This window comes from Loxodonta africana, chromosome 13 (assembly GCF_030014295.1).
Source record: "Loxodonta africana isolate mLoxAfr1 chromosome 13, mLoxAfr1.hap2, whole genome shotgun sequence".
NCBI classification, from domain to species: domain Eukaryota; kingdom Metazoa; phylum Chordata; class Mammalia; order Proboscidea; family Elephantidae; genus Loxodonta; species Loxodonta africana.
In genome coordinates, this window is record NC_087354.1 from 91,842,058 (window position 1) to 91,859,916 (window position 17,859).

Genomic DNA, 17,859 nt, shown 5'->3' on the forward strand with positions numbered 1-17,859 from the left:
TTCTGTTGCTATTTTGCTAAGAGTTTTCATTATGAATGCATCTTGAACTTTGTCAAATACCTTTTCTGAGTCAATTGATAAAGATCATGCGATTTCTGTGTTTTGTTTTATTTATGTGATGGGTTACATTGTTTTCCTACTGTTGAACCATCCCTGTGTACCTTGTATGAATCCCACTTGGTCATGGTGAATTATTTTTTTGATATGTTGTTGAATTCTACTGGCTAGAATTTTGTTGAGGATTTTTACGTCTGTGTTCATGAGGGTTATTGGCCTGTAATTTTCTTTTTTCATGCTGTCTTTACTTGGTTTTGGTATCAGGGTTATGGTGGCTTCATAGAATGAGTCTGGGAGTATTCCGTCCTTTTCTGTGCTCTGAAATACCTTTAATAGTAGTGGTGTTTACTCTTCTCTGAAAGTTTGCTAAAGTCTCCAGTGAAACCCTCAGGGCCCCAGCTTTTTTTTTGTTGGGAGTTTTTAAATTACCTTTTCAGTGTGCTTTCATTGTAGGTTTATTAGTTGTTCTATCTCTGTTTGTGTTAGTTTAGGTAGGTAGTATGTTTCTAGAAATTTGTCCATTTCCTCTAGGTTTTCAAATTTTTTGGAAGTACAGTTATTGATAGTATTGTATTCTCTTATGATTCGTTTAATTTCAGTTGGGTCTGTTGTGATACCCATCTCATTTCTTATTCAGGTTATTTGCTTCCTCTCCTGTTTGTCTTTTGTCAGTTTGGCCAGTGGCTTATCGATTTTCTTGTTCTTTTCAAAGACCCAGCTTTTGGTCTTGTTAACTCTTTCATTTGTTTTTCTATTGCATTCAATTCTGTTCTAATTTTTATTATTTGCTTTCTTCTTTTGCTGCTCTCTTTGTTTGAGTTGTAGGGTTAATGTTTTGATTTTGGCCCTTTCTTCTCTTTGGATGTGTGCATTTATTACTGTAAATTGACCTCTGAACATTTTGCTGTGTCCCAAAGATTCTGGTAAGACGTGTTTTCATTCTCATGTGATTCTGTGAATATCTTTATCCTGTCCTTAATTTCGTCTATAACGCACTAGTTTTTGAGCAAGGTATTGTTTAGTTTCCATGTGTTTGATTTGTTTTCCTTGCTTTTTCTGTTATTAATTCCTACTGTTACGGCTTTATGGTCAGAGAAGATGCTTTGTAATATTTTGATGCTTTGGATTCTGTTAAGGCTTGCTTTATGGCCTATTACGTGGCCTATTTTGTAGCGTGTTCCATGTGCACTGGAGAAAAAAAGTATACTTGGCTGCTTTTGGGTGGAGTGTTCTTTATTTGTTTATGAGATCAAGTTGGTTGATTATGGCACTTAGATCTTCCATGTCTTTATTGAGCTTCATTCTGTATGTTCTGTCCTTCAGTTAAAGTGGTGTGTTGACATCTCCTACTATTATTGTGTAGCTGTCCCTCTCTCTTTTCAATGCTGTTAGAGTTTGTTTTCTGTATTTTGGAGCCCTGTTGTTGGGTACATAAATATTTATTATGGTTATGTCCTCATGGTGTATTTCCTCTAATCATTATATACTGTCCTTCCTCATCCTTTGTGGTGGATTTTACTTTAAAGTCTATTTTGTCAGAGATTAATGTTGCCACTCCTGCTCTTTTTTGATTGTTGTTCGCTTGATATATTTTTTTTCCATCCTTTGAGTTTTACTTTGTGTCTTAAAGTCTAAGGTGTGTCTCTTGTAGGCAGCATGTAGACGGATCATGTTTTTTAATCCATTCTGCCACTCTCTGTCTCTTTATTGGTGCATTTAGTCCAGTTAGATTTGGCATAATTATTGATAGGTATGATTTTAGTGCTGTCATTTTGATGCCTTGTTTTGTGTGTTGTTGACAGTTTCTGTATTCCACTTAATTTTCTGTGCTAAGTCATTTTTCTTTATGTATTTTCCTCTTTTTCATTGTTGTTGATTTTGTATTTGCTGAGTCTTTATGTTTTTCTCGTTTTTTATTTTGATGTGTAGGAGTGTCATTTTCCACTGTGGTTACCTTAATGTTTACCTCTAAGTTTAAACCAATCTTTTATTTTCTTATAATCGTCTTGACTTCCTCTCCATATGAAAGATCTATGACTACATGTTTTAGTCCCTCTTTTTTGTTTTAAGGTTGTCATCTTTTACATATCAACATCCGTTTCCCTGTTTTCAGTGTTTTAGCTTCGATTTGTTTTTGTGTCTTCCCTATCTGGGTTTGTGTCTGTTTGCTCTGTCCTGCGTTCTAGCCTTAGCTTATTATCTGATGTTATTGATTTTCTAACTGGAGGACTCCCTATAGTATTTCTTGTAATTTTGATTTGGGTTTTGAAAATTCCCTAAACTTCTGTTTATCTGGAAATGTCTTAATCTTGCCTTTGTGTTTGAGAGACAGTTTTGCTGGATATGATTCTTGGCTGGCAACTTTTTTCCTTCAATGCTTTATATATGTCATCCCCTTGCCTTCTTGCCTGTATGGTTTCTGCTAAGTAGTCAGAGTTTATCTTATTGACTGTCCTCTGTAGATGACTTTTCGTTTATCCCTTGCAGCTCTTAAAATTCTCTATCTTTGGTTTTGGCAAGTTTGATTATAATAAATCTTGGTGGCTTTCTTTTGGGATTTACCTTGTGTGTGGTTTGAGGAGCATCTTGGGTGGATATCTTCTCATCTTTCGCAATATCAAGGAAGTTTTCTGCCAACAAATCTTCACCAACTCTCTAGTAATTTTTGTTAGCCTCTCTTTTCTGATACTCCAATCACTTGTAGGTTATTCCTCTTGATAAAGTCCCACATGATTCTGAAGTTGTCTTCATTTTTTTTTAAATTCCTTTATCTGATTTTTCCTGACATATATTGGTGTCAAGTGCTTTATCTTCAGTCTCACTAATTCTGACTTCCATTACCTCAGTCTGCTCCTCTGACTTTCTATTGAGTTGTCTGATTCTGAAATTTTATTGTTAATCTTCTGGATTTCTATTTGGTGTCTTTCTGTGTATTCTTACACGTGTTTGATTTCTCATCATGGTCTTGTATAACCTTCTTCAATTCTTGTATTGCTTTGTTTGTGTGTTCTTTGGCCTGTCTGCGTTTTGCCTAATCTCCTTCCTGATCTCTTGAAGAGTTCTGTATTTTAATCTGTTATATTCTGCCTCTGGTAATTCCAGGAATTTTTCTCCCTGTGGAAGATTTCTTGATTTTTTATTTTGGGAGCTTGATTAAGCCAACATGGTCTGCCTCTTTATGTGACTTGTTATTGACTGTTGTCTCTGAGCCATCAGTAAGTTATTATATTTATTTATTTTATGTTTGCTTACTGTATCCTAGCTTCCTGTTTTGATATGCCCAAATTGGCCGCTCATGTGAGCTAGTTTGATTATTGGTGGCTTTGAAGTGCTAACATCCTGTGACCAGCTGGTGTTACCAGGTGTGTGAGCCCAGGAGTCTGTTTACTTTTCTTGTACAGATTTTTCCCATGTGCCCAGATAGTTGGTCACCAAATGTGTGGTGGAGGCTCTTACCCCTACAGTCCTAGTCGGGCAGGGGTGATTGGAGTAGAAACAGGTAACTGGCTGCAGTAGGGGGTCCTGTGCTGAGCAAGGCAGGGAACTGACAGCCACCCCAGAGTGCCTGTGAGGAAAGCATATCCCTGTTCCCTAGAGTGCGTAAGTGGGTGGGTTTTGCACCTGGACTGTGGGCACCCAGTGCTGTTGGCTGTAAGACTGGGAGGCATCACTTATCCTTGGAACTTGTCTTCGGTGGTTAGATGGTATGGGTGGAACCACCAGTCCTCAGGTCCGTGATGTGGGTAGGTGAAGACCCTGCTTAATGGGCAGAGTGGTGTCAGATGCCATGAAATCTGCCACTCCACCGTATAGCTGACACAGCGAAGTTAGGCTTCAGGTACATACCCTGTTGTACTTCACTAATCAGGGCCTGCACTGTTGAAATGGGCCTGCACAGGTCTATGCAGGGGTGAACAGCATTCAAATTATGTGGACACGTTATGCCTGTGCCTAGGCAAAGGAGCTGTTTCTGCCCTGAGTTTCTGGCTTAGGGGAGCTGGCAGATTATTTTTTCCTGTTTGTTAATTTGTTCCCTCTCCCAGGCCAGGAGAATGGCTCAGAGCTTGTGATGGGCCCTACTTCCTGCCTAGGGAAAGCGGCAGTGGGCAATTGCTGAATCCAGCCCAGGACCCAGTGCAGAGTGGGGAAGAACCAGGGAGAGATGGTCTTCCCAAACGGGGTGTTTTTTGATCCGTGCGGTAGGTTAGGTGGATGTACTTATCTTTTGCCGATTGAGGGCCACTTCTTGTTTGTTTTGATGGGTTGAGCAGACACTCTGTGGCTCAGTCTCTCCTGATGTGGAAAATGCATCCCAAATACCACTGCTTGCCTCAGCGCACTGCCACGGGATCTGGCCTGCAGGGTGCCTGTTCCCACTGGGTCAGGTCTGGCAGCTCCTCACTGTTTCCAAACTGTCTCTCCCTTCCCCTGCCACTGAGTCTGATTCCTCAGCTTTGCCTTTGATGTTCAGGGCTCCTAGATGGTCACGTATAATCGAATCCCATGTTTTTTCAGGTCTTTGTTGTAAGTGGAACCACTGGAGTCGTATGACTGCTCTGCCGTCTCGGCGCTGCCTCTCTGGCAGACTCAGGTCTCTATGTCCTGATTAATTCTTAGTGATGTAGCCAGTGCTGATTTGCTTCAGAAATCTGTGTAAAAGCGTGGTTTTATGACTGCATGAGAAGTTCAGCTGTCTTTCATCACTGGAAAAGTTTTTTCTCCCTATCTTATTTTTGGTGCATTCGTATTTGCTTCATATTTAGTCTCATGATGAGTGTAAAAACTGAGTCATAAATTTTTTTTAAATCTCTTCTGATACTTTAAAATCCATACTGTTAGATGAGTAACTTGTGGAAACGCTCCCCTCAGACATTTGTTCCTGGTTTCCCTCTGCTATCACAGCAAAAACGTAACAAGCTACACTGCTGAGACCTGGTACAGCTGTACACCTGCCGATGAATGATCAGTGTCTTGCTGCCCCTGGCTGCACCAATGCCCCCGAAGAGACAGCTGGCCTTTAGAGTGTTGTTTGTAAATGATATCCTTCATCACTGACTGTAGAGCCTGTTCTTTCCCCAGATAACTTGCTCTGTTAGACCCCTGTTAGGTCAGTAGCATATCTTTTTAAAATAGCTTGTGCAGTCCATGGCAGCTCACCTCCTTGGCATTTACTGCTGTCCAGACCAGGGGCTCACAAACTATTTCTTATAAAGGGCCAGATAGTAAGTGTTCTAGGCATTGCAGGCCATGTACAGTTTCTGTTGCATGTTCTTTCTGTGTGTGTTTGTGTTGCCACCCTTTAAAAATGTGAGTATTCATTCTTAGATCATGGGCCATACACAAGCCGCATTTGGCCCACTTGCCATAGTTTGCTGATCCCTAGTCCAAACCAACACGTTGACCGTCCATGGACATAAGCTGATACATTTCTAAACTCAGATCATCTAACTCTGACGTCTCTGGTCTCTTCCTGATATCCCAGTCCCTTCGCCTTACTGACACAGCTGTGCCTGTTAGGACTCTCTTCACCTCAGACAGAAGCTTTTTCTACTCTGGATACATTCCGTGTGCCTCAGGGCCTTAGGTGGGGGTCCTCCCTGGCTCTGCTGCCACTTCCAAATAACTCCTTCCTGAGTTCTTGGAGGCTTGTCACTGCCTCCCCCTCCTTAGTACCTGCTTGCCAGTAAAACCAGTTGCCGTTGTGCTGGCTCTGACCCATGGTGACCACATCTGTGTCAGAGTAAACTGTGCTTTGTAGGGTTTTCAGTGACTGATTTTTCTAAATTAGATTGTCAGGCTTTACTTCTGAGGCACCTCTAGGTAGACTCAAACTCCCGACCTTCCAGTTCGCAGTGTAACTGTTTGCGTCATCCAGGGACTCCATTATCTGCTTAAACCAAAAAAACCAAATTATCTGCTTACCTTCCTGTAAAACCTCCCCGTTCATTTGAAGACCTTAGCTCTTGGCTTAGTTTTCCTGTTCTCCCTTAGTTCAGTCATCTCAGTGATTTTGATAGCCTTGTAGATAAGAAATCTAATACTGTGGTCTTTAAGTTCTCCATTCTTTCTCCATCCTATCCAAGGTACACTGATGGCTATATGTAGATCCTTATTAGCATCTGAAAGTCTTCCTGTAAACTTGATTTTGAGCATTCTGCTTGTCATTTATCTTCCCTCCGTCTCGACTGTTTGCTGAAGTTCTCCACTTTGACCTCGCTTCGTCACTGTACATCAGCTCTTTCCTATTTTCAGATTATTGTTCAGCTTAGATTGAAAGTTCATAGTTGCTTCCTTGCATGTAGCTTCAGATCTTTTGCCCCTGACTGCATAGTATGCATTTTTCAAAGCCCAAACCAATAGAGTTAGTTATCCCTTTCGTGTCTGTTCCCATGCAGCTGAACATTGCTGGAGAATAACCAGACCGACTGTTTTCACGTTCATGTTTGCAGATCTCAAGGGGATTCTCAACACTGCTTAGCAGCATTACTGTTTCCCTATCGAGTTTATTTTCCAACTTTGAGATAATTATTTTACTACTTTTTCATGCTTTCTAAAAGCCAAAAAAAAAAAAAAAACCCCAAAAACTCCAAAAAATAAACAGTTGAGACAATCTATTCTAATACTACTTAAATATTAGCCTCTAAACCCTCCCCTTTCAGTGTTGACCCTGCATACGTCATTGAGAAAATAGAAGCTATCACATTCTTCTCTTTTGATGTAAAGGGTGTGGTGTCTTCTACTTTCAAAGGTGAATACTTCTATTGCAGTTCTGAATCTCACTCCCTATTGTCTTTTCAGGAACCTTGATCCTCCCTAAATTTTCCATTCAATTTCTCAAGCCACAATCTTCCTGCACCTTGTCCTCGATTCTTCCTTTTCTCTCTTCCATGCCCTCCACCCAATTTGATTTGTTAGTATTTCTGGTTCCATTTCCAAAATAATTGGTAGCTTCCTAAGTGGTCTTCCTGCCACCATTCTTGCTCCTCTTTAATCCATTATCCAAAGTGTTGATCATGACTTTTTTTTTAAAAAAAAACCTGCATTAAAATAGGCCATCTCTTTGTTTAAATTCTCACATGACCTTCCCATTACATGTGGAATGAAATTCACGTTCATTCATCCCTGCTATAGCCAGAGTAGTCTGGAGCGATCTGATTGCTGGCTGCCCTTTCAGCCTCAGCTTGCGTCCCCTTGCCTGTCACTGTGCATCCTAAACACTGGTCTTCTGTCCTTTCCTAGAACGAGCCACACTATTTCCTGTAGTGGAACAGCTCTATGCAGCACCCTGGTGACCCCTGTGTACCCACTTAGTCCTCTCAGGCAAGGCTTGGCTGCAGCTGACTTGAGCCTTGGCAGAACGCCCTGTGCCCTTCCTGGAACATGAGGTTATGGGAGGCCACGTCTTGTCTGCCTCTGTCTTCCAGGGAGGATATTGTGAGACAGTTTCTCATTGATGGCCTGCTGGGTCCTGATGAGTATAAAACTTTCTACCTTGCCCCCTCCAAGGGGACAGCTGCAGATTATAAAACTGCTCAGCTGCGGCATGGGGTTAACTGCTCAGCAACAGGGTGCCCTGTCACTTGTGTTGCATCATTGTGCCATCTGGCCTCTTTTGGTGTCAATTTGTGGGACAAGACATAGGGACCTAGCATGTTTGCTCATCTTTTGCTGTCTGTGTATGTAATAAACTGAGTCTAACAAGGGCACAGTTTTTTTTTTTTTTTTTTTCACTGACTGAATCTTGTCAGCCTTGCTTGACATTTCCCCGTTCTGGACCTCGGTGCTTACCGTTTTCTCTTCTTGCATTGCTGTTCCCCTGAGTTTTTTGCAAGGCTGATGATAACTGATTTTTTTTCCCTCATCCTTTAGACCTCAGCTTTAAAGTCACTTCTGTATCTAAAACATCTCTGCTCCCACACCCTCTCTGCCCTGGGGACTCCCTAACACAGCACCCAGTTTAGTAAAGATTAATAATACTTAAACATACAGTGACAGTGGTGAGTAGTGATCTAGGACTGTTTGATGTAACTTTGGGAGGTGGGGGAAGGTTATAAAAATTCAGACATCCAGTTTGGGCAGAAGAATGACCTGATAGAATTAGTCTAATAGAAAGGCCTGTTGGTTCCCTGGGACAGAGTTCACTTACCCTGCATTCAGGATTCGAAGCTGGGCCTTCAGAGAGGGACATTTTCCTCCCTAGCACCAAACCTCTTGGACTAGAAATAGATTTCAAAGTCTTTGATCATTTCCAAATACAAAAATGTCTTCATATTCTTAGTTTCTGTAGCCAAACCTTATCATGAGAAAGTACTTGTGGATTCCAGTGTGATTGTTTTTAAATCAAAGAGTTTTTTAAAACAGGTTTTGAAAGTCTGTATAAGTTATTTCCATCGATTTCCTCTTTTTAATGCACCTGTTCTTTCCCAGAGTAACAAGGTTTAGTCAACATATTTGACTTAAAATTATAACTGTGTTCAGACCCTGGTTAAGAATGCAGACCACCGTAAAATCATAAATCAAGTGATTCATCAAGAACTCAAGCCTGTTTGTATGTTGCAAATACAAATCGGAAGAAATTCCAGTACTTTAGGCTGAAAATATAGACACCACAACAGAAGCTTGAGTCACGTGTTTAATATACAAAGTCCTCCTTTCACAGACAGTTCTTTTCTTAATTTGTCTTCATACACATTATTCACAAAACGTTAAATTGTTAATGCAAGAGAATCAGATAAAATCAAAATTGTACAAATGCCCAATCTCAAAAATCGCACACAGTCAGAATAATGTTTTCCTTGTTTTAATGTAATACTTACTTTCAAAATGGGCTTTTTTCAGATGCTGAGGAAACACTGCAGCCCAAAAGAACAGTACTTCCTTTCTGCTGTATTAGTATGTAAAATAGCACCTTTGGGCTGACTTAAGGAAAGGAAGAAAGGTTTTCATCTTTCTTAAAGTGTAAGCCTTGCACTGTGATTATGTAACAACTCCTATAGTAACAAGAATGATGACAAGTGTGAAGTGCTCCGTTCTTTTCCGAAATACTAACTGGCAAGGTAGGGAAAGGTAAACTGCCGGATGAAACAGCCTCCCCCCGCCCCAATGACAGCCTAATGCCTGTCAGGTCTCTATGAGTTGGAATCCACTTGACGGCAATGGGTTTGGTTTTTGGTTTGGTTTAATGGTGTCATGGAGCCTTGGTGGCGAAGTGGTTAAGAGTTTAGCCAGCTAACCAAAATGTCAGTAGTTCGAATCCACCAGCTGTTCCTTAAAAACCCTATGGGGCAGTTCTGCTCCGTCCTCTGGTTATCACTGGGTTGGAATGGACTCCATGACAGTGGGTTAATGATGTCATTGATCTAATGAGTTAATTTTCAAGCCAAAGAATAGATGTTTTAGATGTACTTAAGGATCTTTTGCAAAGCAAGATAAAATGTGAGAACACTCTCTGGGACCATAATCACCTAACACGCAGCTCAGAGTGAGTTGGATCCTGGGCATTTTGAAAGATTCTTTCAGTATATACCTGCCTTTCCTCAGCTTCTCAGACGTTAATGTCTCTCGAGTTGTTTGTTGCTACATTGTTTTGATTTTTATTTTGTTTTTATGCTTAAGCTTAATTGCCTTTTGGACTTCACTTTTTAAAAAAAATACTGGAATTTCATTCCTTTAGAATTTATCTTTGATAAACAGTCTTATACAATAAAAGTGACAGTTCTTTAGTGAGAAAATCAACAGCATAAATGTCTGTGGCGTATGATACTGATAACAGCACAGATTCATGATTGTAGAAAGCCAAGGTTTTTGACAACTCTAAGTTTATTGTTCCAGCCTTTCGTTTCAATCCCATTTTATTCCTTGGGTGACGGGTAAAACATGCCTCAAAAAAAAAAAAAAAAAAGGGTCATTCCAGAGAGCAAGTTTTCTTGTTTGTTTTTTTGAGTATTATATCCAATCCACAAAATCTTTGCACAAAGCCAAATCCTTTCATTGTTTGAAAAGTCAATGTACCATTGTTGCGTTAAAACGTAAAAATAATGTAATCAACATTAGGTATTAAATACATGTAGTTCTTTCAGATTGTTTGAATTGTAAGCAGCTATTGCAGGAAAAATTTTTAAAAGATTTAAATTCAGGAGTTCAGGGTTTAAAAAAGGTCAGAAGAATAGTAGAATAAATTGCTAACTTCTAACGTGTTACAGAGCTATATTATTTTCTCATTTCAGTGAAGTCAAAGCCCTTAAAAGTTAATTTTGAGAATTTAAGTATAGTTTTAAAATACTATTATTTATCATTACCATGGTACTGCCATAGGGTCCATATGAGTCGAAATTGAGTCAACAGCCGTGGTTTTTTGTTTTTTTTTTTTTAAATAGAAACGCTGCCCTTGCATTTCTTTCTAAAAACGTTTTCTTAGTGTTAAATGTAGCCTTTCATAAATGAGGCCTTATTTTAGCCAATCATCTCCCACTGTGACATAGGCTGTGCGCTTTGACATATCTTGCTTAGATTTGTGCAGAATTAAACAGTATTTTTGGTAGTAATTAAGCTAAATAACCCATTATCTCTCCAGTGCAAACAAAAGAGCAATCAACATGTCTTTGTTTGCTGGTGACTAGATTTTTTACCCCAGGAATGTTTGTAAACAACATGTTGGCATTGCTAAATCAGGGAAAAATGGAATAGGTAAAAGTTTAAGAAAATTAACAGGAAATTTGAATGCACGTGAATCCCTTGGGTGAAGCGTCACGGTTAAACCACCCAAAGATTGTTAAACATGGATGTTATTTACCTTAAACCTTTGAAACAGAAACTTGACGTTAAAACAAAGTATAGTTTCTAAAATTTCATGTATTTTTTAAAACACCACTTGTGCAGAATTTTTGGTCCAGTTTAGTTACATCTACTTTGTTCTGTCTATTCCTTTATTCCACATCCCTACGAAGTTTTAAGAAAGATGAGTTTTAAACCTTTTATTTCCTGATTGCAGATCTTAACATTTTTCTCATGTATATACATGGATACACACACACACAGCACACACACAAAATTGATGTTGTTTAACTTTTTTTTTTGGTAGGGATTAGGACTGTTTGGACTCAGTGTCAGCCCTACCAATATTAATACAGTCTTTTTCCTCATTAAAAGGTTGTTTTTGTCCTTTTTCCCATGATAACCTGTGAAGAGCAAGCACACTAGTGATTACAAAGTGCCTCAGTGTGACTCCCAGATTGCGTGGTGCACTACCCATGCTTTGGTTCTTGGCGCCATCATGGTTGCCTTTCCACAGTAATAAATACGACAGCTAACAAAGATGAACCATCTATCTTTTTATGCAGGACATCTTTTTTGACAGGCCACTGTATCTATAACCATTAATGTAGCTCACTGCAATATCATACACACTTCAGTTTTATATGAATATGCAAAGGACACAATCAACTAAACTGTCAAACCAAAGCAACTCAGTTTATCACTTATCATAGACTCTGTTGAATATTTTTGCTTCCCAACTGAGCAAGGGATATACTGTCAGCTTATAATAGGGTCTAGATGCTTTGTCATAACTGCTCATTTATCAAGTTGACACCTCATGTGGGTAAAAAATACCTCATAACCTTACACATTTGCTTTGATGACAAAAATATTTGTTTTCCCATAACATAAGTGCTTCATAGTAGCAAAAAGAAGTTAATTTCAGAACTTTTACACAGACAGATTGCTTTATCTTTTATACCTGCTTCAGGGAAATGATAGCTTCGTTTAATCCTTAAGCAGGATACTTAATTTGGTTAATTTAGTGCTTTTGTAACATTTGTGAGACTTCGAATAAAAGGATGAAGTAAGCTGCTATTCTAAAACATTTAGTTATTAAGTAGAGGCTTAGTTTCTTATTTTAGGCTGTGCTGTCCAGTGTGGTTACTGCATTTTTTACTCAAATAACGCATGCCTTCTATGTTGCCAACCTCCCCCTCCCCCATGAGGTATTTTTGTAAACACCACTGCCAATTTTTTTTTTTACATGCTGCAGTGATAAAAATCATTGTAGCGCATTTATGAGAATACCTCAAGGTGGGAGGGAACTTAGTTGGCAAAGAAATACAGAAGGCTCACGTTATTTGTGTAAAAATACGGTAGTTCAAATTGAGATTTGCTGTAAAGATAAAATACATATGGATTTTGAAGAGTTGGTTCAAAAAAAAAACAAGATGTAAACTATCTCACTAATAACTTTTTATATTGATATATTGATAACATGTTGATAATTTGGAAGTAAAAGGTTAAATGTATTATCAAAATTAATCTCACTTGTTATTTTTTCTAAGGTGGTCACTAGAAAATTTAAAATTGTATCTGTGGCCCACATTTGTGTCTCACATATTTCTACTAGACAGTACTGTTTTAGAGGGGCAAATACAGAGATAAAATATAAGACCCAATAGTTGGTTTCAACTTCTGAGAGTGTTTTAACAGAGCAGAACTAATTACGCCAGAAAATTCTCTGAAAATCTTTTGTTCATGACTTAAACATAATACTAAGTATTAATATTTTTAAATGTGTATTGCAACTATTTTAAAAACATGCATCTGTCCAAACATTTGACTCCACTATAGCCATAAAAATCTGTTAGCTGTCAAAGTATGAATATCACAATGTGCATCCTCCAGTTTTACTTGTGGTGTGACTAGGGACAACGCAGGCAATTTCAAGCTTTAAACCAAGTATGTTCTTTCCAGATGAGACAGTTACCCTACAAGGCCCTAGAGGAGATATGCATTGCAGTTCAAGTCTCTGTTCTTCAGCTTTTCCGCTGTTGCTGTGAAGACTATCACGTGTCCAATAAGTCTCTTGTCATGGCCTAAAAGCATTTGTTTCCCCAATAGTGCTGAATTGTCTTAGACATCATTCTCTGGCAAACTTTTCACATTTCCATGTCACACTTTAGGCTTTGCTTCATGAGATCCTGGCCATTTGAGTCAGTAGGAGAAAGAGGGGAAGATAAAGGGAGAGAGTAATTCAGGATCACTTCTGTCATTTGTAGTGGCTGAGGGCTTATTCTTCAGTGAAGGAACTCCCAACTGGGTCTGTCAAACCGGTAGAACTTCAGGGGGGCCGCCCTCTGCAGGGGGAGGTGAGCTGGTACCTGTTTGTGATACAGGCACTGCCACAGCATCCTTGATGTCTGCGTTTACATTACATGAGAAGTTCTTCTCCAGTTTTTTGGCAGTGTCTGGACAGTTTTGCACAAAGATCACACGGTTGTAGGCCTTCAGCCTGCGCCACAACTGAAGGTAGACCTTACACTGTACGTACATGAAGACCAGACCGCCCGTGAAGCCAATGGCTACCACAACCAGCTTTGTCCAAAATGGCCATTCAAGGACACCTTCAAATCAAAAAGAGAGAATGTTATCACCAAGGTATCACCAGTGGATTTATTTGGTAGTTTCTTCTTTGGCCCCACCACAAGACCATGCTTGCCTGGTAAATTATGTTATTGTTAACAACTAATAAGAATTATAAACTGAGTTGGCTTAAGTACATCCAGATAACCTAAATGTATTTTTATAATTGTATGTGAAGACATTCTCTCACCTACCCTTAGTGCACGAAGTACCTCCTGTGATTATCAGACACTGGCATTAAACTTTTGACAAGTTGACATTTATCCTTGAACCGAAATAAAGCTTTAAGTTTAGTCTAGAAATACATAGAATGTTTAGAGTCTAAACTGTTGCAGAAGTGAGATCTCAACTCCAAAAGAGCACAATATTTGGAAATAACATTCCATTGTTTTGAGCACTTACTATATGCCAAATACTGGTCTAAAGTATGTATGTATTCATTGAACCCTGACTGTATGAGGTAAGGCCTATTTTAAAACAATAGATTGAGACTGACTTGAAGGAAGTTGCCCAGTGGGAGAGCTGGGATATATTGCAGGCACTCTGGAGCCCATAGTTTTAACCTCTAGGTTTTATAGCATAACATACACACACACGTGCACACACAGACACACACACACAATGTATTTGCCTAATTGTAACTCGGTACTTTAAATACTGTGACTCCCAAATGGTTAAAACTAAAAACCATTAAAAAATCCTGTATTTCTAATTTTTCATGTTTTTAAATGAATGACTGATGAGTACAATTTTTTAAAAAAATGGCTTTGAAAGTTTGTTTTAAAAAGAATGAAATTTAAATCCAAATAAGTAAGTTGTAAGACAAAATACCATGTAAGAATAATCTCATCTGTGTTCCAAATTAAACCATTTATCACACCTGGGCTGGGACATACTCTGGAAATCTTGTAAAGTGACAGAATTTTAAAATGACACTTCTCAGGCACGATATCGTCCTCTCATCAGTTGGAGCTACAGCCATGATGCTTTCATACTGAGTGTAGCTAAGGATGTGGAATGTATTTTAGAATATGTAGGAAAATCTGCCCTTAGCGTGTAGTCTCCATAAGAGTAATGTGATTTTTATATGATGTTGGGTGTTTATATTTATGCAACTTGCATTAATCAAGAACTTAGAATTATAAGCACATAGTCACAATTGTTAATAAGACAGTAAGTTGTATCACAGTATATTTGTATAACACTTTATACTTTGCAAAGTACTTTCACTTACATAAACTCATTTGATCCTGTGAAACTTATTTTGAGTAGAGTTAGGTAAAGAGATAATAGGTTTTCAGTTAAGCTGATTTTTACATGGGTAACTAGGGTTGAGAGTTATATACAAACTAATAGGTTAAGTTTGACTACTCTAACCATTGTTCATTTGACAGTGTCAAGATGGAGAAATGTGAGCTAGTTTTATGTTCAATTTTATTACAATGAAGAGCTTATTCTCCAAACTTGTCCTATTCAACCTCCTTATTGATAAAAAGGCGGGGGGGGGGGTAGATTGTACAAGCTACTTAATTTGGAAGGATAGCAAACATAATGGTGAAAGAATCAGAATTTAAGAATTCTTTAGGAAAATGAAGCAATGGGTACACATATGGGCTTATATGCAGCTCCTTTTCCCCACCCCAATCCCCTAAAAGAAAAGACAATAGAGAAAGTAGCTGCCCAACCTTGCCAGAGAGAGGAAAATAATTCCTGAGTATGAACTCAAAAAAGATTTCAGATTATAGTAATTTGTTTTATAAAGCTTGTATTTTGTACAGGTGGACTATGATCTTATTACACATATTTTCATCACACTAGACACTAGCTTTCTTTTACAAGGTTTTTTTTTTTTTTTAATATGTCATAAGAGTTCAGGTAACTCTGAGTATTTAGAACACCCTGCCACCATCAGAATAGTGCAGGGGCACAAGAGCTACCTTCATTAATTTGAAAGGTGGTATGAAGTAAAAGAGCACGGCTTAGTCTAGTGGACCAGGAAGAGCTAGTAGAAATGGGTGGAAACCACAGTAAATGAGATTCCATGAGGAGGTTTTTAAATACTTAATGTATACATTTATAAGAAATACCCTGTCCCTGTTTTGTAGTAGTGACATTTGCTTTATGCTGTGTAAGCAAAAAAAAAAAAAAAAAAAAATTTTGCCCTGTTTCCATCATGACTAAGACTTTGTGCCCTAAGATTAACCAGCAATAATGGGGTCACCCTGTCAATTTCTAGTCCCCAAAATAAATGAAACATTGAGCATTTCCTATATGCCTAGACTCATTAGCAAAGACACTTTATTCCTACTTTTCTAATGCTGATGCTGAAAGTTACGTCAGACCTTCCTGGATATGATAATCAGGTGATAAAATTTCCATTTTCCATCATGAACAAAATAATGCAAACATAGTAACCATGATAAATTTGTATTTTCTTGAAAGTATTTGTTACATTTTTCATTTGCTAAGTCAGCCTGAAGTCTGACCCCTTGAACCTTTGCAAGTAAATTTTTTTTTTCCTTTTCTAACTGCTGTGGCTCTTTTCTCTTGAAATGTTGGAAAAATGCTCTCTGATCTTAAATGGAGTGTGTTCTGACATGAAAAACCTTTCACTGCTGTTGATGTTTCATTATTTGTTACTCTCTTTGTCACTGATTAAAGTAATTGTGTTTCAGTAAAATAAAATCTGAAACTAAGTTTTGCAGTGGGTTAAATATATAAAATGGAATTTATTAGAACCTTTACTGTCGGAAACACAAATTTTTTTCTTGCTCCTAATACACAAGGCCAAAGGATCAGAAGTTCGAATCCGCCAGGCACTCCTTGGAAACTCTATGGGGCAGTTCTACTCTTTCCTATAGGGTCGCTATGAGTCGGAATCGACTTGATGGCACTGGGTTTGGTTTTGGTTTAATACACAAGGATATTTTTATGACTTGATTAATTCACAGTCATCCTCATTTTAAACATGGGATAATACCTCAAAATATCTGAATTAATTTCCATGAATTCAGTTCTGTGCGTAGGTCAAATACCGAATCTCTTACAGTGAAAGCTGGGTTTGCCAGCATTTCCTCAAATAAAGCTTAGTCTCCTAGCACTTGGACAGTGACAGTAGACGCATAATTGACTCTCACACTGAAAGTACCCTGAGGTACTGCAGAGTCTTCCATACTTTCTGAATCAACTAGGATGTAATTGTGTTTGCTGCTGTTATTTTTTAGGTATTTGGAAGCTGTAATGAATATAGGATGCAATTATGCAAACTTTATCTAACCAAAGTACGCTGTCTCTCTGTAATCATGCCTGATGAGAGTTTAATGTGCCTGAGATTTGTTGCTCAATAAATGTTCGTAACACCTCTGTTTACTTTATTGTTATACTTGGCATCTTGATTTCTCTTAAAAAAAAAAAAAATTTTTTTTTTTAATGCGTTACTTAATAAAGCTTATCCATGGTCCTGTTTATGTAGCTCTTTTCCAAACATCCCATGCCCTCACATATGTTCAGGCTTTAGCATTTGCCGTTCCCTCTGCCTTAGAGTGCTTGCCCACTTTACTGGATAACAAACTCCTACTCATCCTTCAGGACCTACCCGAGGGAGAGCAGGATGCCAGTCTGTGGCACAAAGTGGGTAAACAGCATTCATGCCCTCATTGCTGACAGCACTCCTGCTAATCCCTGCGGTAGCTTCATAACCCCTACCACCACAGTCTAGGTCAGTTTCTGGAGTTGGCGTGAGAGCTGAAATGTCTTTGCCATCTGGTCTCAGAGGAAGCAAATGCTTTTTCAAAATATTGCAAGTTGCCTGTAGAGTAGTCCAGGAGGAATTCTAATAATGTGAACTACATGCTGTTGTAGGGGGTAAAATGGGATAACTATGAACATAATAAAATTAGAAAAGATGCCTCTCCCTGCCTAAATCACTATTCTGGAAAATTAGTGTGTTATGGAGTTAAACGCTACATCTAAAGGAATAGAAAACAGTTATATTTACCTAACAGAAGGTGCTATTTTTGGAAACACATTGGCCAAAAAAAAAGAACTTTTGGTTTTAGAGATTTTAGAGTACAAGAATGTAATACACCAGACATTTATCATTAATCAGTATTTTTGTTAGGCATACACAACTGTTTAGATGGTCCCATTGTCCTACGAATGTCTGAGTCTAAAGAGATTTTAACCATGGACGCATGCTACTGTAGGTTGATTTCTTTGTACCAGTGTTTTCCAACCAACATGTATGCAGTGACAGTACGGTTATTAACTAGTGATTATTATAGCCTATCTTGTATTCTGCTACCCTGCAGACACATTTTCACTTACGGGCATAAAAATATAGGGACACTTACAGAAAATTGTAGTATAAAAATGCTTCATATTTATTTATAAATC

At 38.4% G+C, this 17,859-nt stretch overlaps 2 protein-coding genes across 4 annotated transcripts in view; one reads left to right on the forward strand and one right to left on the reverse strand.

Moving 5' to 3' along the window:
• TMA16 (translation machinery associated 16 homolog) overlaps positions 1-17,859 on the forward strand; it is a 76,581-nt gene that overhangs the window by 33,651 nt on the left and 25,071 nt on the right. The gene's annotated exons all lie outside the window — the stretch shown is intronic.
• MARCHF1 (membrane associated ring-CH-type finger 1) overlaps positions 10,377-17,859 on the reverse strand; it is a 118,093-nt gene continuing 110,610 nt past the window's right edge. For both annotated transcript variants that reach the window (XM_023558453.2, XM_023558454.2), the window contains one exon: positions 10,377-13,445. In XM_023558453.2, coding sequence (XP_023414221.2) covers positions 13,147-13,445 — 299 coding nt within the window. In that variant the 3' untranslated portion in view covers positions 10,377-13,146. The remainder of the gene's footprint in view (positions 13,446-17,859) is intronic.